Source organism: Chelonia mydas, chromosome 6 (assembly GCF_015237465.2).
Source record: "Chelonia mydas isolate rCheMyd1 chromosome 6, rCheMyd1.pri.v2, whole genome shotgun sequence".
NCBI lineage: Eukaryota > Metazoa > Chordata > Testudines > Cheloniidae > Chelonia > Chelonia mydas.
The window spans coordinates 37,611,579-37,625,618 of NC_051246.2; the positions used below are offsets into that span (position 1 = coordinate 37,611,579).

Genomic DNA, 14,040 nt, shown 5'->3' on the forward strand with positions numbered 1-14,040 from the left:
AGTTGATACACTACAAAGAACACTGTGGGTGGACAGTCTGCAGTATGAACAAAATATGTGCCCAGACAGGCAAAAATGAGGAAAGTTTAAATTAAAGAAGGACTGTTATTTCGCAAACTGAAGAATGAAGGAAACAGAGCTCTCCCTAGGGGCTAGTTTGCTGGACCTTTGCGGGGGCAGTACAAGGTGCACACAGCTTTGCAGACTACACTTAGAACCAGCAGCTTGAACTCAGATCTAAGGCTGAAAAAAAGAAAAATGAGGAACACAGTGGGGGAAAGGACCAGAGACAGGGAAGAAAGACAGAGTTTTTCAGGCTGAAAGATACATAAGCACTGTGATGTGATGAAAAAGATCCAGAGAGATGGTTTCCGAGATAATACAGCAGACAAAAGCTTTAGAAAGCATGCTAAGGAGCTGTTCTATTGTGTGCTGAAATTTTTCTGGATGTACTCATTTCCGCTTTCATCTTGCTTAAAAGCGGTATGAAACATACACAAAATGGGTGCAATACAGACCTGAAATCTAAAAACATATCTAAATTTAAATCCAAACCACTGAAAGATTTGCACAGCATCATCACGAGGGTCAACTAATTAAGCAGCGATCTTTTTTAAATGTGGCACTAAATAAATCACGACCTCTCAAATCTCAGTGCACAGAACTATTCTATACTGTTGAGTACAGTTCATGCACTGTAGGGATGAGAAAAAGCTGGTGGGGTTTTGAGTTTTGTGAAACCTCTAGAACTTTTGTACAAATGATAGGTTTCTGAAGCTTTGTAGAGTTTCATGAAACATTTTTATTGTACTTTGAATCCTTTATTTTCCAAGGGAAATTTAATTTTTAAAAGTAAGTGTTTCTAGTGGGGCCTGGGCTAAACAAACAGATGACTGCCTGTGTAGATCAGATTGCAGGATCAGGGCCAAGTTTTGTAGAAATGGAATTGCTGATTTTCTAAAAAAGTTACATTGCTTCATTAAGTTACAACTTCATACTTGAAACAGGAAATGCAAAAGATAATCACTCAGTAGTAGAATAATAGGGTCAAATCCTCAGCTGGTGTATATCAGTATAGCTTCATTGACATCAAGGACCATAATCCTATCATTTTAGTTCCCTTACAGAAATTGTTGCATTTTTATATCAAACATTCGTTGTCTAATAAATCCAATATGAAAAACAACCTAAGAACACTCACTTCTCTAGAAGGGCTGGTAGGGCAGGTGTAGATGTCAGACTACTTCTTCCATTGGGTGATTCAGCCTGTAAATTGAAAACATGAGAAATAAAATGTTAAATTCCATGCAATGTTAGGTTTCATGAATTGATTTCTAATGCAACTTCAGTATGATGATAAAGTTAATGGGTTTCTTACCTGAAGTTTTTCTTCCAAAATACATCACACAAAATCTCCTGAAAATTGAGCTCTCAAACTACTTCTGTAAACAATGGACTTTAAAAATTATGAGTAGCTGTTTTTGCCACTTTTGTGCCTCTCTCTCTACCTTACTTCCGTTATATATGTGTTGTTTAGTCTCTTCCTTTTGTTGTGCACTGACTACTGGATAGTATGTTGATTATTTTCCCGTCTCTTCCTTTTCTGTAAATTGTGGTTCCTCTGTTGGGTTTTCAGTAAGAAATTTTAACAATGAATTTTTCACCTCCATTCATGTCTTTAAACAATTCGTGTGGGCACATAATGACATAACATGGTCATGCAATCATGTTGTTTTTTAAATTGAATTCAATTTAAAGATCAATTTCATTTTAACTCCCACTCAGCTAAAAATACTGTCCCTTTGAAGACATTTCCATCAGACGTGCTGCTCTTCAGCTGCTTGTCTGCAATAATCCCCATTAAAGAAGCTTTGGCCTTCCAGCAGAGAGCCTTGACCATACATCTTTAAAAGTTTTAGATCTGTCATCTTGGATCTGTTAGTCTATCTTTGAAGCTAGGAGTACCTGGTACGTTTTGCACTGGAGTAATATGTTATGTAGATTTGTTAAGCTCAAGTTTTATTTGGTTCTTCTTTAATGTGCAAACAATATATAGTACCAGATTATGCTGCTGTAAACAAAAAAGGCAACACAGGAGCTGAATATGCTACTTATCCCAGGCTATAGTGGGAGTTGTACATTTCTGTTGTATGAGTTTTTCAGTTTGGGTTTATACTGAAGACTTTTGTGACAGTTGATTAGAAGAGCTGTCACAGTAACAGAGCAGTAAATGACTGAAATTATCATCCCCTCTGGGTTCTACTGTGGAGGTTATTTTTACTTTTTTATGCATAGTACATTACCACTGAATAAACAGAAACTATAACGTAGAATCTGATTATACCTTGACTTGCCTCGGGGCCCCAGTGAGCCAACATACAGCGCCACTGGGTTCCTAAGGTAAGCAGCCAAGGAAGCTGATTCGGAGGGGGTATTTCCTTTATGCAGCATCGGCTACATAGCCACCTGTGACTATCCCTATCACAAAGGTTGGGTCACAGATTCCAAACAGGCTCATGGCACTGGGAAATTCCCTGTGTGTCTTAATGAAGACCTAATCAACAAGGTAGGCTTGGGGGTGTGAGGCTTCTTAGAAGTGTTTCCTCAAGCTTGGGGGTCTCATACATTTTTGTGCTGAGAAAAGGTGAGGAGAGACTAGCATGGATATTCCCAATTTAAACCATATACTTGAGTGCAGTTTGAATCACTCAAATTTGCAATGTCAAATGGGCTCAGATTTTTCAGAAATGTTTGCTCAGTTCGATATGACACGGGTTTAAGAAACATGTTAATTTCTTTAAATTATGGACTTATTTTTACTTACCAGGGATGGCATTGAAGGTATGGGTGACGTAGTAGGTGACTGGCCGGGAATGTGTAATGAGTTAAATTTAGGAACAACAGCAACACTGACTCTCCTCCGAGGCATATTCTGTCATTAAACAACAAACTTTATTATACGAGAAGCTCAACTGAAGGATAATTCTCTGTGGTTGGTAGGTATTGTAAACAAGCAGATTCATACAATCCACACAACAGAAATATTCTAACCTATACTAGCAGCACCAAACACAATTATCTATTTTGGATGAGACATACATAAAACTATATTAAGAGAATGTTAATATTGCAAAAGTCAGGAAACGGTGGCATGTCCAACCTTAATTCTTCCCCCTTTGGGTGTATCCATCATGATTAGTCTAAGTGCATGACCACATACTGCTTCTTAAATAACACAATTTTACAATAGTATTATACACTTTTTTTCTACAAAATTAGACACACATCTAGCATTCTGTAGTACTGTGTATCACTCCTTATATACCAGACAAAGACCATGACCATCCTTTATAAGAAAAGTACACAGTAAATTTACACAATATATTACAATATATACAGTATATTACGGATTAAATGTAACAGAATAATAGTGATTTTTTTGCTGGTAAATATAGGTCAGATAAGTTGGCAGATAAATTAATTTAGTAGTTAAGTGCCTCATTCCTTGATATGCACCTAAGCGAGTTGGCACTTCCTATTGGTTGAAAAGAAAAGGTCTGATAAATGGCTGCTGACTAAGGTCCTGATTCAGAAATGTATCTATTCAGAAACACACTTGAACACCTGCTTACGGTGAAGTAAATAGGGACTTAAGTGCTAACTTCAAAAGTTAAGCACATGCTTAAGTGCTTTCCTGAATTGGGGTCTAAGTATTAAAGCATACTTTAGGAAAGACTCTTTATATTGGTTGTAGTCTAACACAATAACATTATAACAGTTTAAGTATAAATTAGAAGATGATATATATAAGGTAGAAGGAAAATTTATACAATATTATAAATTTGAGAAACAGCATGTGATCATGTAATTAAAGACTATCAACCTTCAACTTCTCCTGCTGGCAGGAAGGCTGGGTTCAGTCCATTACTGTTTTAATCATAAAATGTCCTCTAAAATATTAACAACCAAACAAACATGGCCCAGTTTGGCTAAAAATACTAAAGTCCATCCCTTCTCACACATTGATGCTGTATTTTGGGCAGCTCATTGTTGAAAATCAATCAAAAACCATTAATGTGGAGAGAGTGGATGGATAAGGGGATAATTTGGGTCTCTGGATTGAGGATCAAGTTTCTTCTTTTCCAAGTACTCTAACTACAGTACTATTTACCTGGTCCAGTGGCATGGCATTACCCACAGCGTAAGCATCTCTTGAAGGACATATTTGGTCCGGATGCACTGAGAGCAGCAGAGATGCCAGAATTATAGTCGATGTGGAGAGAGCTCCATCTGTAGGTACACCCAATCAACTGCAGCCTGACTTCCAGGCCCAAAAGACCCTTCCTAATTCAGATTGCCTGTGCCAGGCCTGAAACAAAGATTTGTGTATATTTTTGAGCCTAGACAATGGGGAAATGCCTTGCAAAACATTAAAACTCTGCAACTGATCTATGATTAAGGCTAATGTAGCCACAAATTTTATTTTGTTCACACTGGTCCCCGCATAGATTACAGCGCATGGATTTTGCCAAAGCAGACTGCTGTTGGAGATGTGGGTCTCCTGGAACCACACTGGCTCACATGTTTTGGGACTGTTCCAGGATACATTTGTTTCAGCTAGAATAAGTAGTAAGGTTAGTATGATAATAGATACCTCCTTAAAAATTACTTCCCAGAACTGTTTTTTTGGATATAGCTCATCATCTTGAAAACTCTCCAACTCACGGAAAGCTTAGTTCTCCAGAGCAGTGCTTGTAGGCAAGTGACTCATATTGCTTAGATGGAAGAGCAGACTGTCTCCAGGGATAGAAGCTTGGGTCAGCGACTTGGCTGACCTAGCAGCTAAAGAGCAGGTACTGTTTCAAGAAAGACTTCAGACAAATCTTAAAAGTTTTAGTCTACCTTCTTAGAAACTTTTTATTAATCCATAGTGGATGGAAACCAATATGTCAGTCTCCTTTCCCTCTTTTCCCATTCCTTTACATTGTTAGGTCTTTTGTTTCTTCCTCAGTTGCTCCCCCCCGCTTTTTTTAAAATAAATAAATACAATGTAAACAAAAAAAGACTATCAAAATGCATATAGATACAAAGAGGAGTTAAAATGGTATGTGCAACCTTAGCTTGGTAGTTCCTGACTTCTGAGTATAAACTTAACATTCTCTTAACACAATTTCTGGTATGGAATTTCCCAGGCTGCTGCTGTCCCCCCTCCCCCACCCCAAGAGAAAAAGCATGGCGGTGGGGCAGAATTTGAACCTCCCTACTCAGGCAATATGCCTCCAAGTCGTGCTGGGTGAGTGCATGCCTGAATGTAGACCGTGACAATCTTTATCCAAGTACAGTGCACTATGCTCCCAAAATGCCAGCTCAGCTTTACTTGCTGGTATGGAAGGGGAGAAGAAGATTGGCTCTACCATTTCTGGAGAGTCTAGCACTGCTTCAGATACTAAAGTCTCTTGGTCCCTGTGTGCAGAGAGTGCAAGGAATGGGAGTATGGGTGGCACCTGGACAGAGAGGAACAATAAAGGAGGCTTGTTCCCTGTCTCTTCCCACTGAGTATCTGCATGGGGCTGGGAACAATTTGGACCTTAACTATTACAAACGATGAAATATACATATGAAATAAAACTTGCAGAAGTTGAACAACATAACAGATCAATTTCCTATTAGCTGAATAGGTTCTCAGCTGTATTAATTAGTGAATTTAAGGAGCTGCCTTATAGCTGAGTCTCCAAAGGCTAGGAGTCTGCACATATTTAAAACTAGCTTTGTTAAAGTTATTAATAAGTCAATATCAAGCATGGAAAATATCTCAGTTATGAATGCTTTAACAAAACAATAAAAAAAGATTGTCCTGTGCTGACTGAATCAGTGAGCCACACCCTTAAAACCTACTGGATTATCTCTATGGTGTTGTGGAAATGATGTGGTTGCTACGAGTGACAATTTCAGAACCTGACTAAGAGACTGATCCTGCAACCCCTATTCATATAGTCATTCTTGGCCTGATGCTCAACTTATGACAGTCACAGCTGAGGATCTGGCCATGGACTGTAAAGCAGGATTGTGCTCTAAAACACTATTATTCTGAAACCAATTAGTGAGGCCCCTTTATAAATTTTCAATTAATTCCAAGAATTACTATTTATTACTGTATACAGTTATTCTCAATTTTACAAAATTCCAAAATATTTGACAGGTTTCAGAGTAGCAGCTGTGTTAGTCTGTATCCGCAAAAAGAAAAGGAGTACTTGTGGCACCTTAGAGACTCTAAGGTTAGTCTTTAAGGTGCCACAAGCACTCCTTTTCTTTTTGCAAAATATTTGAATTGGCCATCACACAAACTGCACTTCAGATTTATCAGGACTGTAGTAGGCAATCAAATTCCATATATTTAGACAGCGATTGAACTTTTGTTATATAAAATCTTCACTTAACAGTTTAATTTCTGTTAATATTGTCAAAATACCTTTCCAACAGTAAGAGACATGGATCTAGATGAACGAGGCATTCCATCTTCTGCATGGAAGACAGTAGATAAAGAACAGAGTTAGACTATATGGATAAATCCCTATAAATAAAATTGATATATGAACTAGATCTGATCTCAGTGACCCCAATGGAAATTTGTAAGGACCCCACTTATTTCAACTGACTTCAGTTGCCACTGCGATCAGAATCTGGCCTACTGGCTGTTCCTACATGCTGATTTTTCAGAAGAAAGTTTTAATACTTCAACTTCCGGTAGGCTACATAAGCAAAAACAGCAAAGAAAAGACAGCAAAGAAGTACCAACTTTTTTAAAAATTTTGCCTACTGGAATAAATTCCTTTTCATCACATTTTACTTCTGAGGAAGTCCTATAGAAAACAGGCAAAAATAAGCATCCATGCAAGTAATGCAATTAAATATAATCATTTGGCCCTATCATACTTGGATAATTAACAATCATCTAGAATAACTGTAGTTAGTAAATCTAGCTGATAAAATATAAAATGTATTGCATAGGCATTGCACAAAAGCTTTCATAATCCACTTTAAGGAGACATAGCAGCTTTGCAGAGCTGACGTCTGCTGAAAGTGAACTCTAAACACATGCAAGAGCATGTGCAAATGAATATTTAACAAACAGCCAAACCTGTGATCCTAGAGACAACCATAAAACAATTCTATACATACAAGATTTTATAAAGATGTTAAATATCCAGTGTTTTGTTTTTTAAAAGTGACTGATATCTTTTGGAAACTATTAAAAATGTTCCATTTAGAAGTAATATTGCTTCTATCATAGACTTCCTGTATTTCTTTTCTCATGCTCTTTATAATGAAGACCATTTATATGAGCTCTCTCAAGAAACAAAGATCCTGTTTTCATGCAAATATTCTTAGTAGTAAAGAATGCTCAGATAAAATGTTTAATACAGATAGTAGAAACAGAATTGTTTCCAAACAGAATGTTTTTAAAAGTTTCCCATGCATCATCAGTTCTTCAAGTATTTAAATTTATTTCAATGTAGTCAGTGCCTATTTATTTCTTAAACTAGTTCAGCTTCACATACTATACATATTGCACCACTGTTGAAGCTGATTGTGGTGTCCAGGAAGTTGATGCTAGTGTGGAAGTGTTCTGGAGACAGTTTAATGGATGGGTTGTTGTTGGTGTGGAACACTCCCACTCTAGCATCAATTTCCTGAACACTATAATCAGCTTCAACAATGGAACCCTACAGACAACCATGTACAAGAAACCCACAGATCACCACACCTTCCTTCATAGATCCAGTAACCACCCCAAACACACTAAGAAATCTGTAATCCACAGGCAGATACTCAGATACTATGGAATATACTCTGAGGATGAAGTTCAGGAGGGATATACACCTTTAACACACCTTAAAACTGCCATCACCAAACAACGACACTCCACCAGAGAAGCAGATAGCATCATGGAATGGGCAACCCAAGTACCCTGAGAGAATCTGCTTCAATAGAGAAATAAAACCCCCTCCAACCACACACCCCTAGCTGTCACCTTTCACCCCAAACTGTGTATCATCAAACAAATACAACCCATACTCGATGGGGACCCCATCCTGAAAAAAATCTTTCCTGAACCCCCGACCCACTTCTGGCCTTCCAACAGTCATTTCCAAGCTCATAATCAGAAGCAAGCTCTCCACAGACCAGGACCACCAACTCCAAGTGGCATCAGACCCTACCAGAACAGATGGAAAATGTGCAGCCATATTTACCACAACATGTGGTGTACCTCTCCAGCGCACTAAATGCCTCAGTAACAACTATGTGGGTGAAACAAGACAATCCCTGCACTCTTGAATGAACTCACATAGGAAAATGATAAAAGTCAAAATCACCCTATCACCTGTGAGAGAACACTTCACAAAGCGATCAGAATATCTGACATATCAGTCCTCATCCTCAAAGGAAACCTGCACAACACTTTCAAAAGACAAGCCTGGGAGCTTAAATTCATAACTCTGCAAGACACTATAAATCATGGATTTAAAAGAGACACTGGATTTATGGCTTATTACAACAATCCGTAGCCCACTAACCCCCCCTTTTGTCCTATGACTGCAGAAGGGTTAACCGGCCAGTCTGCCTTGAATGGTCCCTTACAGTATGTGCTAATACTTATGCTAAACGATCTGGTCCACCTTGCATTTTGCTGTGATGCTGGGAGTACCTTTTCCAGCCCCGAGAGGAGCTCTGTGTGGCTCAAAAGTTTATCTCTCTCACCAACAGAAGTTGGTGCAATAAAAGCTATTACCTCACCCACCTTATCTCTCAAATTTCCATTGACTTTCATGGGAAATGGTGTGCACCTAGCAACTGCAGGATTAGATAAAGTAGCTTTGTGTCATATACAAGGGAAATTCAAAAAGATACTCTTAAAATAGGTTTCAGAGTAGCAGCCGTGTTAGTCTGTATTCTCAAAAAGAAAAGGAGGACTTGTGGCATCTTAGAGACTAAAATTTATTTGAGCATAAGCTTTTGTGAGCTACAGCTCACTTCATCGGATGCATTCAGTGGCTGAATGCATCCAATGAAGTGAGCTGTAGCTCACGAAAGCTTATGCTCAAATAAATTGGTTAGTCTCTAAGGTGCCACAAGTACTCCTTTTCTTTTTTCTTAAAATAGGGTAATCCAACCAGGCCTGAAACCTCTTGCAGATACTATACACAAGTCTGTGTTGGGAGATACCTTGTAAAATCTGCTTCTGTAACTGAGAATGTTCACAATACCTGATTTTACAAGATAAGTACCACTATAAACCCATGTGATTAAAGGCAAGCCTTTAAGCACTGTTTTACCAGATGAACTGTAACTTCTGCTAGAATTCTGATTGGCCAGTTTCTTAAACTCCATTAGCTCAGCATGGTCCTTTTCATATGTTCTCTTCAAATTCTCCACATACTGCATCATTACTTCTGTGGCCTTTGACATACGTTTCTCCTAAAGTGAGAGAAATACAGGGGTAACTCCTATACTATTTAAACAAATAATTCATCTCTATGTCTGCCACGTTCTGCCAGAGCTGACTATGGAGCAGTTGTTCAAAAAGGACTTTCATGACTGGGAATTCCTCAGGCTAAATAGAATTATCTTCCACACCTGAATCCCAGCACATACATGGACATATACTGACGATATTGATATTTTTGATGATCAGATCATACATTTATACACAAACTCTCATACACAAAATGTTACTATAATTACCTGGTTTGTATGTGAAATAACTATTATTTAAAATCATATATATCATACAAATGTTGAGTGGCTTCAAGGGTAGTTTCCCGCTGTGTGCATTCTATTACCTACACATGCCATATTGAGGGCAACAGCATGTTATCTGAAGTTATGTTAATTGCTTTAAACCAATCATGACAGATAAAATCCAAGTACACTACAGAAAAATTGTGTGTGTGTAAATGCATCGCATGATGAGATACATAATATATTTACACACGTGCATACATGTGCAACTATGTGAAACATTATTTTTTTTCATTAAGATCTAAAACGTGATAGCTAAAGTATAGAAATCAAGGAACACGCTGGAGATTTTTTAAACTGTCTTACCTGGCGAACAGCTCCAACCATTTCAGCACGACTGGAGAGCCTAGCAGCCAAACGATGTAGTACAGCAATATCCTCCAACAGCTTCTGGCAAGTTTCTCTGTGTTCATAGTGATGCCATAAAGCAGCTGAAGACTGAAATGAAAGAATGCACCAAAACATCAAATCATGGGCTAACCACCAAAATATCAAAGCACGGGCTAAGAGTTTTAGAGGCAAATATTCAGAGGGTGCACATTTGAAGTGCTGTTCGCACTGAAGTCAATGGAAGTCTCACTACTAAAGGCCTACGTACAACTTTAGAAATATACCCTTTATAGTAACGACCATTTACAAATCTATTTCCAAAACCCAAAGAATACTTGAACTTGCCAGTGTGGTAGGTATCAACAAGTCTCTTCAGCTTTTCTAATTTCTATGATATATTCACATTTTGATAAGCTATCAACCCTTAACTTTCCAAGAACTCAGAAAGGAAAAGAGCAATAGCAAGCAGCATGACTTTCTCTAATATTGCCTGCAAAAACCAGAAAACAATCCTATGGACAGGTGAGAAATGAATCAGAAATATCTGTATATACTAACTCAAATCACTTTGGTAATTAGGTCCTAATTCAGGAAAGCACGTAAATACATGATTTCAATGGGATTACTCACATAGTTAAAGTTAAGCATGTGTTCATATGCTTTGCTGAATTCTTTCCCTAATTAGTGACTGCTGTTCTCTGTAATATTTAATTCTTTGTCACTGTATTTAAAAAAATGGCCCAAATCCCCCACACTTTGAGGTAATTCAGCTCTAGAGCCAGATTTTTGTGGTGTTGGATTCATTTCTGTGTTCTATACCATGTTTCAATGTCAAAGGGCTGCAGTAACTTCAGAAGGGATCCCTGAATCAGAAATAAACATGAATATCTGTGATTCAGATTTTATTTGTAGTTTTATTTGTTTATGTAGTTATACCTGAAAGAAAAACCTACAGCTCTCATCATGAATATGACATTTATACTATTGCTGACCCCAAACATTCAAAAATCATGAAGTCAGGGGGCTCCTAAATATCATGAGATCCATTTTTTAAGTCTCATGATTTTAAACCAATGTGTGTGGGAGTTTTATGCGCCAGCTGGTCTTTGAGACGTTAGGGTACACTCAGCTTACATTGTCAAGCTTTTTTGTGCAACCATGCGGACTAAAACCTTTTTTAAAAATGAAAGATGAGATTCTCATGTTATCAGTTGTCTTCGAGAGCTGGGGCTTTAAGTAAAACATCGATATCATGAAGCTCCTGAAAGAATCATGGGAGTTGGCAACACTGTTCAATGGGCCTGCTCCTACAGAAACGAACAGGCAATCTTCAACTGAGTTCCAAAGGTGCAGACGTAGGCCCTAACATGATCCATGTGTAATACAGGAACTCCCATGGGCTTTGTCCCTTTGTTTAAGGTGATCGGAGGGTCAAAATATTTGGAATAAGACCCTGTTTAGTAAAAATTACACACATCATCAGAGGTTATATAAAGTAGCCATTTAAGTCCAAATTGTGCCATGTGAACTGGAATGAGGAAGGGAAGTTAGCTGCTTTTCTCCTGTGCTGTTAACATGATCCTTACTTTATTTCTTGCTAGTAAATGATTCTAAACCAAAATATTTGTATGACTACAAATGACAGGCTGCATTTCAAAGTGCCCTTATGCAATAGCTATAAAAATGTATGTGTACACAAAGGATTACTATAAATGAAGACATGAGATTTAATAGATCATCTCTGCTTACTTAAAGCTCTCTAAACAGCCAAGAATAGGGGAGAAAGCAGCAATACAACCCTCACATTTTTAGGTACAGATAATCCTCAAATGCAGCTTTGAAATCCCAGTGAAAAAATGTAAACTTCACAATCCTTGTTTAATTGTATCCTCCTTCAGTTTCATAACTTCATGTGCCCTGCTTGCCAAATATAATGGGTGACTCTTGCCTTATGTTCTTTTAACTATTTATCAACCCCAGATCAGTACATCATTCTGTCTACCTAATACTGTACCTATCACCATGGTACCTGGGTCTCTGCTGCTTTTATTGCACAAGGAATTTTGCAGTGTGTTGTAACTTGACACATATTTCAAAATTATCTGGCATTTCAGTTACAAAATCCATGGAGAGCTGGAAAGTTGGACACAAGAAAGGTAATTGCTGATAGCTGACAAATTTTTGATTAGAAGCAGAAAACAGCCACCCTGGAAGCTATATAAGAAGTGGAAAAGAGTCCAGGAACTACAATATTTTTACCGAGGAGATTTCATCGACCCCTGAAGGGGTCCCGTGAAAGCTCACTATTCCCTTTCCCATGCCTCTTTTTAACATCTCCAGTATGGCTTTATGTCAAGCCATGAACTTCAAGCCATTGAAGAGAGAGCTGCCTTTAACACCTTTCAATAACATACCTAAATTGTCCATTTAGGTTTATTACCAAATGACAATAAGATCCCACTCCAGCTCTCCATGACTAAGTGCTCCCTTGCAGTCCCAGAAACGCTTCATTCCTGCAGTGGTCCCAGCCACGTCAGAGTTTACATTGTGCCCTGCCCCCTTCTCTGACACTGGGGCTGAGCACAATTACAGGTCTTCTACTCCCCAAAGAGTGTTTGTGCGGGGGAGAGAGACAGCACAATGCTCTCCACACCTCTGGCTCATTATGTTGCACCGCCTTAAAGGGGGCCACAACAGCTACACTTCCTCTGCAGACTGGGGAGCTCCAGGAGGCATTATGTCTATAAAAGCCACAAGCTTTTATAGACATAATTTTTGCCCTAAGTCTGGGGGTAATCAAGCCTAGGTATCTTTCTCTGATACCTTCTTAGAAGCTTTGACTAACTGGCTGCCTGTCATGGTGAAAGTAGTGAAGTAAAAGTGGTAGAAAATGTAGTCTGTGAATCAAATTCACAGCTGATATTAGCAGGTGTATCTGCATTAACAACAGTGGAGTTTTACTGGTTTAAAAGAGAAAAGAATTTATCCCTGTTTTCTTACCATAATGGCTGCTTTAAAGTTGTCCAGTTCCTTCTCCGTGTTCTCCTCAGTAAGATTTCTCTCCCTCTCCGCCTGGTTAATTCTAGATTCCAAGGTGTAACTATCATTTCTGAAGGCCAAGGAAAGTTGTACAAACACAGTCTGTTGGGCGGGGAAACAAAGGGCATTTGTAATAATAGAACTTTCTATTCTGGTAAAGAAATTACCAGTAAGATATGACTTGCCTGCCTTCACTGGCAGTTTTGCCTAAGTAAGGACCACAGAATCAGGCCCCACACATACAATAAAATTAGACATTACATTATCTTTTGGAGATTATTTTATTTTTACCTTCCTCTTTGAGATTAGTTATTATGTGCAAATGTGCTGCAGTGTCTCTTTTCCTCAATGTTTTCGGAAATACCAGCACAGCATGACAAATGTAATGAAGGAATTAGACTACCTAACAGCATTATGTATCAGAATCACAAATGTCTATGTTATTTGTCTGGACTTTTCCCAGTGGTCCCCAAGTTTTTTAAACAGGCAGTCTGTGCAAAGGAAATCCAGGGATGAACTCATAATTTACCAGAAATGTTTCATCTGGGACATAAACACCTGATATAGCAGGCAGCAAAAGATTATCAACTGACATTTTCTTGAACCTGGTTTTGAGAGTATTTCCTTCTTTACAAATACATTATTGCTTGTCACAAATCTAAAGCTTTTATGACATATTCTTAAAAGTAGCCTCAATTTTTTCGATGTTTAAATTTTACACCCATGAGGGCTGATTTTGTGAGGTGCTGAGAACCCACACTTCCAGCTGACTGGAGTTGTAAGCGATGAGCACCCTCTCTAAGGTAGGTTAAAAGGAACTTGGGACAGATTTTCGAACTTTTCCCTGGAGTAAAAATTGTGTGGTTGGCC

General features: G+C 38.3%; 1 protein-coding gene across 9 annotated transcripts in view; it reads right to left on the minus strand.

The window, feature by feature from the left end:
- IRAG1 (inositol 1,4,5-triphosphate receptor associated 1) overlaps nucleotides 1-14,040 on the minus strand; it is a 161,096-nt gene that overhangs the window by 13,404 nt on the left and 133,652 nt on the right. For all 9 annotated transcript variants that reach the window (XM_043550135.1, XM_027819501.3, XM_037899811.2 and 6 more), the window contains 6 exons: nucleotides 13,132-13,272; nucleotides 10,108-10,239; nucleotides 9,336-9,477; nucleotides 6,470-6,519; nucleotides 2,825-2,932; nucleotides 1,202-1,266 (listed from right to left, as the gene is read on the minus strand). In XM_043550135.1, the coding sequence (XP_043406070.1) occupies nucleotides 1,202-1,266; nucleotides 2,825-2,932; nucleotides 6,470-6,519; nucleotides 9,336-9,477; nucleotides 10,108-10,239; nucleotides 13,132-13,272 (638 nt within the window). The remainder of the gene's footprint in view (nucleotides 1-1,201; nucleotides 1,267-2,824; nucleotides 2,933-6,469; nucleotides 6,520-9,335; nucleotides 9,478-10,107; nucleotides 10,240-13,131; nucleotides 13,273-14,040) is intronic.